The sequence below is a fragment of the Panthera leo genome, chromosome C1 (genome assembly GCF_018350215.1).
Source record: "Panthera leo isolate Ple1 chromosome C1, P.leo_Ple1_pat1.1, whole genome shotgun sequence".
NCBI lineage: Eukaryota > Metazoa > Chordata > Mammalia > Carnivora > Felidae > Panthera > Panthera leo.
Window position 1 is genome coordinate 21,279,237 of NC_056686.1, and position 13,271 is coordinate 21,292,507.

The following is a 13,271-nucleotide window of genomic DNA, read 5'->3' on the forward strand; positions in this document are numbered from 1 at the left end:
GGACACTGGAACCACTGGAGTTCTGAGCGTTTCAGGTGGAGCTCTGGTGGATCGATGGAAGGTGACGTAGTAGGACAAAGAAACTAGCAGCAAGGAAACCAGGCAGGAAGTAACTAAACTAGGGACGCTTGGCTGGCTCAGTCAGAAGAGCATGCGACTCTAGATTCGGGATCGTGCATTTGAGCCCCACGCTGGGTGTAGATATTACTAAAAAATAAAAATAAAAAACTTTAAATAAATAAATGTATGTATGTATGTAACTAAAATAGTCACAGGGAGCACACTGGTAGCTAACCAGGGAAGTGATTGTGAGAATGCAAGAGAGATGGATTTGGACACCATTTCAAGCACAGAACCAGGTTGGGCAATCTCTTGATTCCAGGGATGAATTAAAGAAAGTAGTCAAGGGACTCTTAGATCTCAAACTTGTCATTTTGATGTCTCCGAAGTCAATGAGGAGTTGAGGTGAACACTTCAGGACATTTATTCAGCAAATATTTATCACACACCTACTACCTGGTAGATAACAGTACTAAGGAAGTGCTTAGAATATAACATAGAGCAAGATAAAGTCCCTGTCCTCAAGGAGCTTTTCTTCTAAAAGCAGAAGGCAGACGGTAAGCAAACTGGAAAACACATTGTGTATGTTGAGCTTGACAAACCTGTGACACACTGAGGTGGAGATGCCTAGAACAGTTGGATCTTCAGGCTGAGAGCCCAGGGAGGGAAGCAAAGCCTCAAAATATAAAATTATGAGTGGCTCTTAAGGGGAAAATTGTTTGTGGAAAATGAACCAGAAAAGCGCTCTAGGGAAAATAGGGCTCCTTGCTGGCTCAGTCCTTGAGTGACTCTTGATCTCGAGGTCATGAGTTCAAGCCGCACATTGGGTGTGGAGATTACTTGAAAAAAAGAGAGAGAGAGAGAGAGAGAGAGAGAGAAGAAGAAGAAAAGTTAGGTAGAGTTAGAGTAAAAGAGAGGCAGTTTTTAAAAATTAGAGCGTGGGGGCGCCTGGGTGGCTCAGTCGGTTGAGCGTCCGACTTCAGCTCGGGTCATGAACTCGCAGTCTGAGTTCGTGCTGACAGCTCAGAGCCTGGAGCCTGTTTTGGATTCTGTGTCTCCCTCTCTCTCTGACCCTCCGCCGTTCATGCTCTGTCTCTCTCTGTCTCAAAAATAAATAAAAGTTAAAAAAAAAATTAGAGCGTAACATTTCATGACTATTCAGATAATCACAGCAAAACAAGCTACAATACCTGGTAACTCGGCCCTTTTTGCTCATCTCTTTTAGCTACCATCGTCCATGATGCTGAAGTCTGAGAGAGGAGCTAAACAGCCCCCCAAAACGGGGCTGCTTGGCTGCTTCGGTCTCCAGAGTGATGTGGAAGGAACTTCTGCACTTCGCAGCACAGCCAGGATTGAGTCCTCGGGGATGTAGCTCTGGGGCGAACAGCACTTCTCTGAATGTAGCATTTCACTGGAATGGGTGGTCATGTGCTGCTTTGGGCAAAACTGAACACTTCATCCGTGCTTTTGAACCTTTTAACATTGCATCATACTTGAGGGGTCTGCCTCAGCACCCACCCACGCTCTGGGCCCCTTGCCGGTTCCGAGTGTTAGTGGCCACCCACACCGTCGCCCCAAGATGACTCCTGTGCTGGGGCACAGTTCGCACCATTCGCCTTACCTGCCCTGTCCTGGTCGTGGGTGCCCCTTGTGTGGCCCCAGCCATCAAATCCAATTGGTGGTGGGAAAAACCTTCTGGAGGCCCCCAGCCTTCTGGCAGAGGGGCCCCCACCTCCCGGGGACACCTCCACACCACATTGGAACGTCAGTGGAAAGCAGCGCACTATACCTCTTGTCACACAGCAATAAAGTCCTCTTCGGGCAGCGCGGCCTGAGGGGAGCTCAGGATCTGACATGTTCCTTTCTGGCACAAGTCATCCTGATTTTTATTTTTTAAATTAAAAAAAAAAAATGATCTTGAAGAAGTGCTGGAAACTTGTGTGTTTTCCTGCCTGTTAAACAATCTGAGCTGCAATTAGATTCCAAGTTAAGACAGTGAGAAAGCATATATGTTTTCTGTATACAAAAACAAAACCAAAAAAGGCCTCTCTGTTAATGGCATTTTGGCACAAAACTAACTCATGGCTTAAATTTTATAAGCTGTTGTACATTTGTCGCACCAAATGATACTCTAAATCATTCTGACCAATAGATGTGTTCTCCTCCGGAAAACAGAGTTGTGGCAGCTCTGTGGGAGCCAGCCGCCTGCTGTGGGCCCCCACGCTTCCAGCCAGAGTCACTGCAAGGTCCTAGGGAAGTGGGGTGCGGACCAGAAGAGGACTTTGGAGGCGGAAGTAGGAGGAGCACAGTCAGGACCCACTGTTCCTCCCTCCTGCTCAGTGCTGTTTGCCCTTCCCTGCTGTACTCACCCTCTCCCCTCCAGGTACCCGTCCCCTTGCTGAGCCTCTCTGGCTCCTTCCACCCCACGTACCCCTCCTCTGCCAAGCAGGAGCCAGTGTCATTGGTGCCTGGGCCTTGACTCGGCCCCCACCCCTTTTTGTATTTGTAATGTATATTAATATGAAATGTTCCTAAAACAGAAAATTTATTTGCTTTCTTTTTTATTTGGAAAACCATACTGCCTCACCATTTCCCTCTAATTCCTATCCAGACTAAGCGGAAGAAAAAAATTTGTTCCTATTTAACTGATGAATGTGGCCTTTTTCTCTTAATGTTCAGAAACTTGTGGCTGTTTCGCCGATTTCTTCTGCAGTCCCTGTTGTAATTGTTCACTAGATTCTTACTCGTTTTCTCCTAATATGTCCATATAAGATTTGCTGAACAATGAGAACCCATGAGGTCAAAACAAAAGAGCTGACGTGACCTTAAAAAGGTAGTGTCTTCTCTCTGTATGGAGAATCAGGAAGCATTCCGATTACTCGGTGACTGTTCGATGCTTTGCGGCTATGGAGCTAGAGTGGGTCCACAGAAGAGGAGTGACAGTTGTACACCGTGGTGAGAGGTCTGAATAGAAGGCGGTCACACACATGACTTCTTCGAAGCTCTCTGTTGCTTTGGAGACTGACTTATGCTAGCATTCTCTGTGGTTACGGTGACATTTCCAAACCCTTCTGCTGCTTTCCCTTAATGTGCCAAGTGTGAAACAGAATTGGATTTCCTGAGCTACTTGTCTGCTTTCTGTGTGCCACAAAGGACTCTGGTTCATCTTTCATCTCATTCACGTTCTTTTGAAACAAGATACTTTGGGGGTCAAGTCCTTTCAGGTGTTTGTTTATATATATATATATATATATATATATATATATATATATATATATATAATGGATTTTGTGTTCCCTTTTTATGTAAGTAACAATTCGTAATCATAATGTAAAGAAGAAATAAAAGTCTGATGTATTGTACTTTAAGATGCTTCCCTGATGTACAGAATCTCCTTGTAAAGTAAATAATTGCGTTGTATATCAGTCTTCCTATCAATATTAATTATAAAGTATTTTAGAATTAAAAAAAGACAAAGTACACTATTCTGGTATGAATTGCTTTATTTATTTTTTATTTATTTATTTATTGAGAGGGAGAGAGACAGAGTGTGAGTGGGGGAGGGGGACAGAGTGAGGGAAATAGAATCGGAAGCAGGCTCCAGGCTCTGAGCTGTCAGCACAAAGCCTGATGCGGGGCTCAAACTCACAAACTGTGAGATCACAACCTGAGCCAAAGTTGGACACTTAACCAACTGAGCCACCCAGGTGCCCCTGAAGTGTTGTTTTTTTTTTTAAATGTTCTACCTTATTCCAAAAGATTTAAGCTAGCTTATAAATGGTACGTAAAATACTACTAGATGCCCTAAAAGAAGTATATGAGGGGGAGAAACAATACTAACATTATTAAGTGTAGCCAGAGGTAAGGTCAGTCATGTTGTGTCTGTCTGTGCACACATATGACAAAAAGTCAACTGTGACCACCACCACCACCTGCCCCCGTGGTATGGCACCGGGTCCTTTATCCTATTTATCCCACCCCTAATTTGGGAGCTAAGGGGAAAAAGAACCTGGGAGGTGAAGTTGCTTCCCAAAGGTCAAAGCAAATTATGTATTCACTGCGTATATTCAGGGACAGGCAATTGCATCCCAGTCGATTGTCCCTCCAAGGACTTACTGTGTGTGGACCCCATGGAAATAGACTTGAGGCTGACAGCATAGCAGGACAGCTCCTACCTCATGTACTCCTCTGGCAAGCAGCCCAGTTTCAATCCCTGTAGCCTCACCAAATGACTCACTTTCCTCTTGTCACTTCAGAGACTGGCTTTGATTAGTACACCACCCTTTACCAAGAGTTCAAAGGAACCATGAGTCACAACTGCCCATGTCATTGGGTTCCACCAGCTCCCAGATTTTCCTTCTCTTGCCCTCCAAAGACCAAACCCCACTGAGCTCCGAAGAGGTCTCAAATTGCCATCGCTCTTTTGAGGTTAAGCATTGTCTACAGAAGGGTGTTTTGAAGGTGCACGTTGCTCAGTGTTTGCTGAGACGAATGAATTCATCCCTAAATCCTTGTAGATTTAGATTAGTGTGCCCAGGAGAGGGGGGAGCGCAGCTGGAAACAGAAGTTTGAAAACACACTTTCAGAAAGGGCAAACGCAGGGGATATTGAATAGGAGGAGATGGGATAGGAAGCGCACCGATGAGAGATAAGAACGTACCACAAAGGAAAGCCAAGCCCTGAAACCAAAACACAGCCTGAACCACCAATTTCAGCTCTAGGAGGCTCTAGGGTAGAGCAGGAACCACCAGCAATCTGGGCCACTTGTTCCATCGGTCTCTTGTGTGGATACCATTAATTTCTTCCCCCAAGAAAGCACAGAGGCCATTGGACAGGGACAAACACCCTCAGTTTTCCTCCATCTGGTACTGAAGAGGCACACACGCACCATTCATTCATTCATTCACTCATTCAGTCAGTGTTTATCTCCTTCCTATCCACCACCCCTGGAAAAAACAATCTTCCCTTATCTCTTTTCTCTTAAACCTATTGCCCTACCTCCAGCTTTTCCTACACTCCCTCCACATAATCGATTCTAATGTTAAGCAGCTCGCATTCCCTGTACAGTCCAAGCAGTTGAGCTAAGTGAGTGACAGGTGCAGACAAAAGAAGTGATGTAGATGTAAACTGAATAGGCTTCTTGACATTGGCTTGTAACCTCTGGTCCGTATACCTGGTTTTCCATTTCTACAGCCATAGTCACTCAACTCATTAAAATCTAAACTAAATCCAAACTAAAATGGCTTTGCCTGAGGCCACCAGCAACTTCTCAGTTAACTGCCACATCCAAACTCTGTTTTCAGCTCTTAATGTATTTGACTAGTCTGCAGCATTTGATGCTTTGGCCATGTCCTAAGTCCTCCAAACTTCTTCCTTGGCTTCTCAGACACTGCTGTCTCTCAGTTCTCTGACCATGCTTTCTCTGCCCTGCTGGCTCCTTCCCAGCATCCCATTTAAATGGGTTTTCATGTCTTCTCATTCTCTGTTCTCCCAAGGTGACATCAGCCACCACTCTTATTCTGACAACTTCGAAATCTTTGTCTGCAACTCAGATTTTGTGCTGGACTCCAACCCTACATCCAGTTGCCCTTTGGACATCTATACACCCAAAGGTCCCCAAGGTAACTTCTGTGTACTCCCAACATGGACCTTACTGTCTACCTTCACAGCCTGCTTTCTCAATCATCAGAGTTAGCGACCACGACATGTTTACTCTCCTAAGCCTGATACTTTTGTTATTATCTGCAAGTTCCCCTCTTTGCAGGTCCAGTGCAACAGTAAGTTCTGTGCATTCTCTACCTCTGAAATGTCTCTTGATTCCTGTATCTCCTCTTGCCTTGTCTACCATCCAAGTTCAAAGCCAACAGAATTTAATGGGACTTTATGACCTCTGATCTCTCTAATCTATCCTCCAATATTGCCACTAGAGTTACCTTTCTATTTTTTTTTTTTCTGGACTAAGTGGCTTTATTGGGGAAAGCCAGGATTACAACAGACTTAAGAGTCGGCATTGGGCCCTTCTTCTTTCCAAAGGTGGGCACAACATTGACAAAACGCCGGTTGGCCAGTTGTACTGCACCCACCGCTTGGTTCGACCTGTCTTCTTCTTCTTCTCCTGTTTGGCCACCTTAGGAGTCTGCCCTCTTACTTTCCAAGCATGGGCCAGGAAACCACAGACTTTACATCCAAGCATGCGGCTACATCCAGGGTGGTCAGAGCCTCCGCTCCACACTTACCCAGGGTAGCCTCATCCTGTAGGGGCGTGCCTGCCAGGAGCCACGACTTGATCTTCTGGAGTGATGCCCTCCAGAGAGGCTACATGAGCCTTGATCTGGGCGACTGTCTCCTGGCTGGTCACCTTGAGGGTGTGTAGCTCCTGGGGGCGGACAAAGAGCTGCATGTCGGCGACTGAACTACGGCCACTGCAGCCGCAACCACAAAGATGGAGTCTACAAAGAGGGCGCGCATGTCCTCACCACCTGCTGCGTGCTCTGCCACTGCTTAGAGTTACCTTTCTAAAATGCAAAGCTGGTCACAGCAATCCTTTACTTCAAAACTTATTGATCTCTAGTTGCCTGCAAGATAAAATTTAAACTCTTTGGCCTGGACTGCAACATATTTTATAATTCAGCCTTTGCCTACTTGCTGGTCTCAAGAAAAGTGCAGGCACCTTCTCCCTTCAGTGGACCTCATCAAGCTGACTTCTTTCCCTTCCCAGGAGACCGTAGTCCTGCTAGTTCCTCAGCCTGCAATGCTGTCATCATCCATACTCCACTCCTTTACTCCACCCCTTCAAGTTTGAGGTCAAATTTTAACTCCTAGGAAAGTTCCTTTAGCCTTGAGCAGATTGTTCAGTTGCTCTGTCCTCTGTGTTCTCAGAATACAGCATTCATCAAGTGATAGTATAACTTGCTGGCATGTCTATTTCTCCTACTGTGGGCTCCCGCAGACAGAAGTGTTTCATGTCGAGTCAGTGCCTGGCTGGCTCAGTTGGTAGAGCCTGCAACTCTTGATCTCAGGGGTTTTAAGTTTGAGCTGCACTTGGGTGTAAGGATTACTTAAAGAGGGGCACCTGGGTGGCTCAGTCACTGGCGCATCCGACTCTTGGTTTCAGCTCAGGTCACGATCCCAGGATTGTGGGATCGAGCCCCATGTCACACTCCCCGCTGACAAGTGCAGAGCCTGCTTGGGATTCTCTCTCTCTGCCCCTCTCCTGTGTGCTCGCTCTCTATCAAAATAAATACTTTAAAAAATAAAATAAAATGTTTAAAAAAAAGTTTCATATCACAGTCATCATTGTCTAGCACAATGCCTAGCCGATAAATCATATCCACTAAATAAATGTTGAACGAGTGATTGAAAAAGGAGCTGAATACTGGTAATATGGCTGGGGAAGGAGCAGGTGCAGAATTATTTGTCTTCTTTCTTTAAAAAAAATTTTTTTTTCAACGTTTATTTATTTTTGAGACAGAGAGACAGAGCATGAATGGGGGAGGGGCAGAGAGAGAGGGAGACACAGAATCGGAAGCAGCCTCCAGGCTCTGAGCCGTCAGCCCAGAGCCCGACGTGTCTTCTTTCTTTTAAAGTACTGGTTCTCTTGGGGCACCTAGGTGGCTTGGTCTGTTAAACATCCGACTTCAGCTCAGGTCGTGATCTCATGGTTCACGGGTTCAAACCCCGCATAGGGTTCTTTGCTGATAGCTCAGAGCCTGGAGCCTGCTTCAGATTCTGTGTCTCCCTCTCTCTCTGCCCCTCCCCCACTCATGCTCTGCTGTCTCTGTCTTCAAAAAAATGAATAAACGTTAAAAAAAATGTAAACTGGTTCTCAAACATTTTGGTTTTGGAAATTTTTAAAAATTATTCAGAACGCCCAAGAACTTTTGTATCTGTGTATGACTTCTATTGATACTTACTGTACTACAATTAAAACTGGGAAACATTTTAAATATATAATTTATATAATTAATTATAATATAATGAAATATAATACATTTCAAAATAATAACCCATTACATGTTAACATTAATAATGGATTTTTATGAAAAAAAACTTTTCCAGAAATAATCAGGGAGAGGAGTGGCACTGTTCTACATTTTTTTACAAATCTTTTTAATGTCTGATTTAATAGAAGACAGCTCAATTCTCATATCTCCTCGTGTATTCAATCTGTTGCTATATATTGTTTTGGTTGAAGTAAATGAAGAAAATCCAATCCCACACAGATACATAGTTGGTAAAGATGTCAGCCATTCTTTCAAGTAAAATGTATTTCAGGAAAAAGATGTGGCTATTTCAAAACAATCATAGAAGTGCTTTTCCTGGAGACAAATGCTGTACTTTTGCAGACCACAAAAGTACTTTATGTGTACTTCTCACTTTATCACACAAAATATTAAAAAGAGGGGCACTTGGGTGGCTCAGTTGGTTAAATGCCTGACTTCGGCTCAGGTCATGATTTCACAGTTCATGGGTTTGAACCCCACATTGGGCTCTGTGCTGACAGCTCAGAGCCTGGAGCCTGCTCTGGATTCTGTGTGTGTGTCTCTCTCACTGCCCATCCCCCCACTCATGCTCTGTCTCAAAAACAAACAAACATTAAAAAAATTTTGGGGGCGCCTGGGTGACTCAGTCGGTTAAGCGGCAGAGTTCGGCTCAGATCATGATTTCGCGGTCCGTGAGTTCGAGCCCCGTGTCGGACTCTGTGCTGACAGCTCAGAGCCTGGAGCCTGTTTCAGATTCTGTGTCTCCCTCTCTCTGACCCTCCCCTGTTCATGCTCTGTCTCTCCCTGTCTCAAAAATAAATAAAACGTTAAAAAAATTTTTTTTAATATTAAAAAGATGCATAGTCAAAGGTTGAGAATTAATGAAATTAATGACTTTTATTTCTTCATCAACAGCATTCTTAGAGGAAGCTATTTTTAATTTGCTATAGATACAATTTATTATTGTGGTAGAAAAACACAGAACATAAAATGTGCCTTTGTGGGGGTGGGGTGGGGTGACGGGGGTGACAGAGGTGGTGCTGTCTGGCTCAGGCAGTAGAGCTCGCGATTCTTGATCTTGGGGTTGTGAGTTCAAGTCCCATGTTGGGTATAGAGATTAGTAAAAAAATAAATAAGTAAACTTTAAAAAAAACATAAAGTGTGCCTTTTTTAAACCACTTTTAAGTATACAGTTCAGTAGTCACTATATGCACACTGATGTATAACAGATTTGCAGTACTTTTTCATCTTGCCAAATTGAAATTCTGTACCTGTTAAATAACACCTCCCCCTTTCCACATACCCCAAGTCCCTGGCAACCACCTCTCTATTTTCTAAGAATGAGAAACTGACTTTAAAAAAAAACTTTTTTAATGTTTATTTATTTGTGTGTGTGTGAGAGAGACAGAGTGTGAGTGGGGGAGGGGCAGAGAGAGAGGGAGACACAGAATCTGAAGCAGGCTCCAGGCTCTGAGCTGTCAGCACAGAGCCCGATGGAGGCTCGAACTCACGAACCGTGAGATCATGACCTGAGCCGAAGTCAGGCGCTCAACCGACTGAGCCACCAGGTGCCCCTAAACTGACTTTTTTTTAAACTGTAAATTTGTGATGATAAAGAATACAATACCGCTACAGTTTGGTGACAGGGCCTGAAAACATAATAACGGACCAGCAGTTTTATCCATTTCACTTTATGGTACAGAGTCAACACAGTGAAAAAGGCAAAGAAAGCCTAAGTATTACTATGAGATAGTTTTGACCTCATGGACCCCCTCCACCCCCAGAAGAGTCTCAGGGACCCCTGGGTGTGACAACTTTGCTTTGAGAACCATTTCCCTGGGCATGTTTCACATCTTAAAATCTAGGTAATAATACCAATGTCCTAGAATTGCTGTGATAGTAAGTAATGCACGTAAGGTATTCAGAACAAAATCTTAAAGGAAGAACACTATAAATGTTTCCACTCATTGTAGCCCGGCTGTGATGGCTCCATGTTAATTTACCTAATATCTATTTGCTTAATATCACATTCAAAATTCTATCACAGGGGTGCCTGGGTGGCTCGGTGGGTTCAGAGACTGACCCTTGATTTCAGCTCAGGTCTTGATCCCAGCGTCATGGGGTGGAGACCCCAGTCGACTCCTACTGTGTGGAACCTACTTAGGATTTTGTCTCCCTTTCCCTCTGCTACACAACCCCACTCTTGCACTCTCTCTCTTGAAAAAAAAAAAAAAAAAATTCTATCACATTTGCAATATTTCATATGTAATATGTATCTTCAGGATTCTTTACTGCCTACTTCTTTATATTAGGTGAGCGTGTGTTAAAATATACTTAATGTAAAATTTACCTTTTTAACGATTTTTAGGTGTACAGTTCAGCAGTATTAAATACATCCATTGTTGTGTATAGAAGGCTTTTAACTTTAGCCAATTCCTGTAGAAGCATTTGTCTTATTTACCTGCGCATTTATCAAATGTTTATTTCAGATGCGACAGGGGAGATTCAATCACTTTTGAGATTCTTCATTTCTCTACACGGCTTTTTCAATTTCGCATACAATTACTGCAAAGTGGAGTGTTTTTATTGGCGAGTTTCTTTAACTGTACATTCTCCAGACTACGTTAGTTGATTGCAGACAATTAAATTTGCTACTCAGCACATACTTACCGGGCTACATACTTCTAAACTCAGTTTCTGTAATTTACATTCCCCAGCAAGGTCCCCCAGCGCGAAGGGCCTATTATCGCGAGAAACCGCCGAGCCAGGTGGGGGGCGAGGGGAGGCTTCAGTTGCAATGTATTCCCAGCACCCTTAGCGAATTTCCGATTCCCTTACTGCGCATGGTACGGCGCAGGCGCAATAGAGATACCTTGACTTACGCGCGCTTCAGAAGGTATAAATAAGGATGCCTTGGGGGTTGTTCGGTCCTTTCGAGAAAGCAAGCGGCGCTGTATTGGAGTTGGTGAGTGTTTTTACCCGCTTGATTCGTTAGCTCTACGTCTAGTCTCTCAGGCCAGCCAACCAGCTTTTCCTGTGGACATCGTACTATTTAGAAGGATTCTTCTCAGCGGTGTCTGTGCTAACTACACTTATTTGTGCAGCGGGGCTGGGCCGGATGTAGGCCGCGGAGGCCTTGCGAGCCGCGCGCGGGTCTTACCCATAGCGGAGGAGCGCGAGCGCCGAAACCTCCAGGGCTGTTACCTCCCGCGTCGGGACGCTAAGTGCGCGGCCCGCCCTCTCGCTATTGACCATCGCCGGTTTATTAACTTGCCTCCTAGGAGGCGGTGGAGTTGCACGGAAGACATTTTATTTCTGACCCCCATCCGAGTTCCAGAATTGATTTCGGAACGGACGGATCTTAATCCTGCTGCTAGTTGATTTGTGATGTTGGGTGGTTTCACGACTGTAGATCGGTTTATAGATAACGAGGCGTAACTGTGGGCTCGGCTCTGCATTTTTCTGGCAGTAGTGCTAATCGCCTGTTGGGATTCATAGATAGGTTTGGGGTATCTGGTTGACAGTTCATTTAGATTACTGGCATGAGACTGCTGATAACTCGAATTTCGTTGCCAGTTTGGAATTCAGGTTTCACCTGGGGAATTGGGGAAGTCGTCAGCTGGTTGAAACTTGTTTCTAGCTCAGTAGTCTGCAAGTTAAGTAAATTACAGTGACCAACGTGGATACTCTCGGGAGGTCACTCTCCCCGGGCTCTGTCCAGGTGGCGTAGGGGAGCATAGGGCTCTGCCCCGTGACGTACAGTCCCTTTCCACAACGTTGGAGATGAAGCCGGGCCTTGAGTCTGCGCCTGCATATTCCTACAGCTTCTCAGAGTCCTGTGGACGATGACTGAGGAGACAAACCATGCAGGAAACAGCTCTTAGAGCACCCCCTATCTGGAGCTAGATTGATTGGAAATGAAAGAAAATTCTGCTCTTAATCAGCTGCTGTTCTACTGGATTAAGCTCTTACCTACCTTGTTTTGCAGCAGTTGCTCAGGATTCCAGATAATTTGATTTGGGGTAAGTAAACCAAAGGATTTGGGGTAAGAATTGTTTCTGACTTGCCAGTGTTTGCCTGTCGACATTTAATCATTCCAGCCGGGTTCCTTTTCATGAATGTGCTCTTGCCATTTAATACATCCAGATAGTAACTTTGACGTTTTTGCTGGCATGTCAGCAGTTTCATAGATATATGCTCATGTCTGGGAAGATAGCCTTTTATAGCCAGCAAAAATTATTTTCATATCTTTAGTTGTGTGATGGGGTAGAAACTTCCGCTTTGCTAATGGAAAAATTGCGTTTGGGTGGCTTAACCAAAGTCTGTCCATGGGCGCCAAGGATTTATTCTCTGGTACGGACCCTTTCCATGACAATGGAGATGAAGGGGGGCATATGCACCTGAATATTCCTAGGTCAGTGAGCAAGATAAACCTTGGAAAAGGTAGTAGTAATGACTGGTTTTTAAACAGGCTTACCTCAAATTCACTTGTGTAATAAGGGATGGGGGAAAATGAAATCTCTTAAATACTTTGAGGGTGGTGCTGTTTAATTGGTCATTCCAACGTGGATACTCCCGGGAGGTCACTCTCCCCGGGCTCTGTCCAGGTGGCGTAGCGGAGCATAGGGCTCTGCCCCGTGACGTACAGTCCCTTTCCACGACGTTGGAGATGAAGCCGGGCCTTGAGTCTGCGCCTGCATATTCCTACAGCTTCTCAGAGTCCTGTGGACGATGACTGAGGAGACAAACCATGCAGGAAACATCTAATGAAAACTAAAAGGAAAGTTTTTAGTGAGGTCTTCAATAGGAGTCTGATCCTCTTTTTTGTTTGCTTTCATTTAGGATTGAAGAGGAGCCTCACCTTACATTGGCAGTCGACACTTTATGCTTTGGGGTACATTATTTACTTGGCAGGGACAGTTGGTGAAGTGGATGATAAATGTTTTTGTAAGCTAAGCCTGGAGGTTTAGAAGCTTGAGCACATTTGACCCCTTTTTAAAACTGCCCTTAAGAGAAATTCAAGGGAGAACAGTAGGTTTTTAAGCTTATTTTAAGAGAGAGCAAGTATGTGGGAGGGGCAGAGGGGGAGAGAATCCCAAACAGGCTCTACCCTATCAGCATGGAGCCTCAACTGAGATCATGACCTGAGCAGAAATCGAGAGTCTGACTGAGCCACCCGGCACCCTGATCCATGTGTTTCTGATGTACTTATGGATTATAATAAAGATG

At 44.6% G+C, this 13,271-nt stretch overlaps 1 protein-coding gene, 1 long non-coding RNA gene and 2 other non-coding genes across 11 annotated transcripts in view; all 4 read left to right on the forward strand.

Moving 5' to 3' along the window:
* Nucleotides 1-3,306, forward strand: part of PHACTR4 (phosphatase and actin regulator 4) — a 100,431-nt gene extending 97,125 nt beyond the window's left edge. For all 8 annotated transcript variants that reach the window (XM_042953352.1, XM_042953346.1, XM_042953351.1 and 5 more), the window contains one exon: nucleotides 1,286-3,306. In XM_042953352.1, coding sequence (XP_042809286.1) covers nucleotides 1,286-1,301 — 16 coding nt within the window. In that variant the 3' untranslated portion in view covers nucleotides 1,302-3,306. The remainder of the gene's footprint in view (nucleotides 1-1,285) is intronic.
* A 7,598-nt stretch (nucleotides 3,307-10,904) lies between these two features.
* On the forward strand, nucleotides 10,905-13,155 carry LOC122227305. The gene is made up of 3 exons (XR_006205960.1): nucleotides 10,905-11,007; nucleotides 12,031-12,064; nucleotides 12,885-13,155. It is a non-coding gene; the product is annotated as an uncharacterized LOC122227305 (long non-coding RNA).
* LOC122229025 lies at nucleotides 11,717-11,921 on the forward strand. The gene has a single exon (XR_006206889.1). It is a non-coding gene; the product is annotated as a small nucleolar RNA SNORA73 family (small nucleolar RNA).
* LOC122229026 lies at nucleotides 12,603-12,807 on the forward strand. The gene has a single exon (XR_006206890.1). It is a non-coding gene; the product is annotated as a small nucleolar RNA SNORA73 family (small nucleolar RNA).
* Nucleotides 13,156-13,271: the final 116 nt, after the last annotated feature.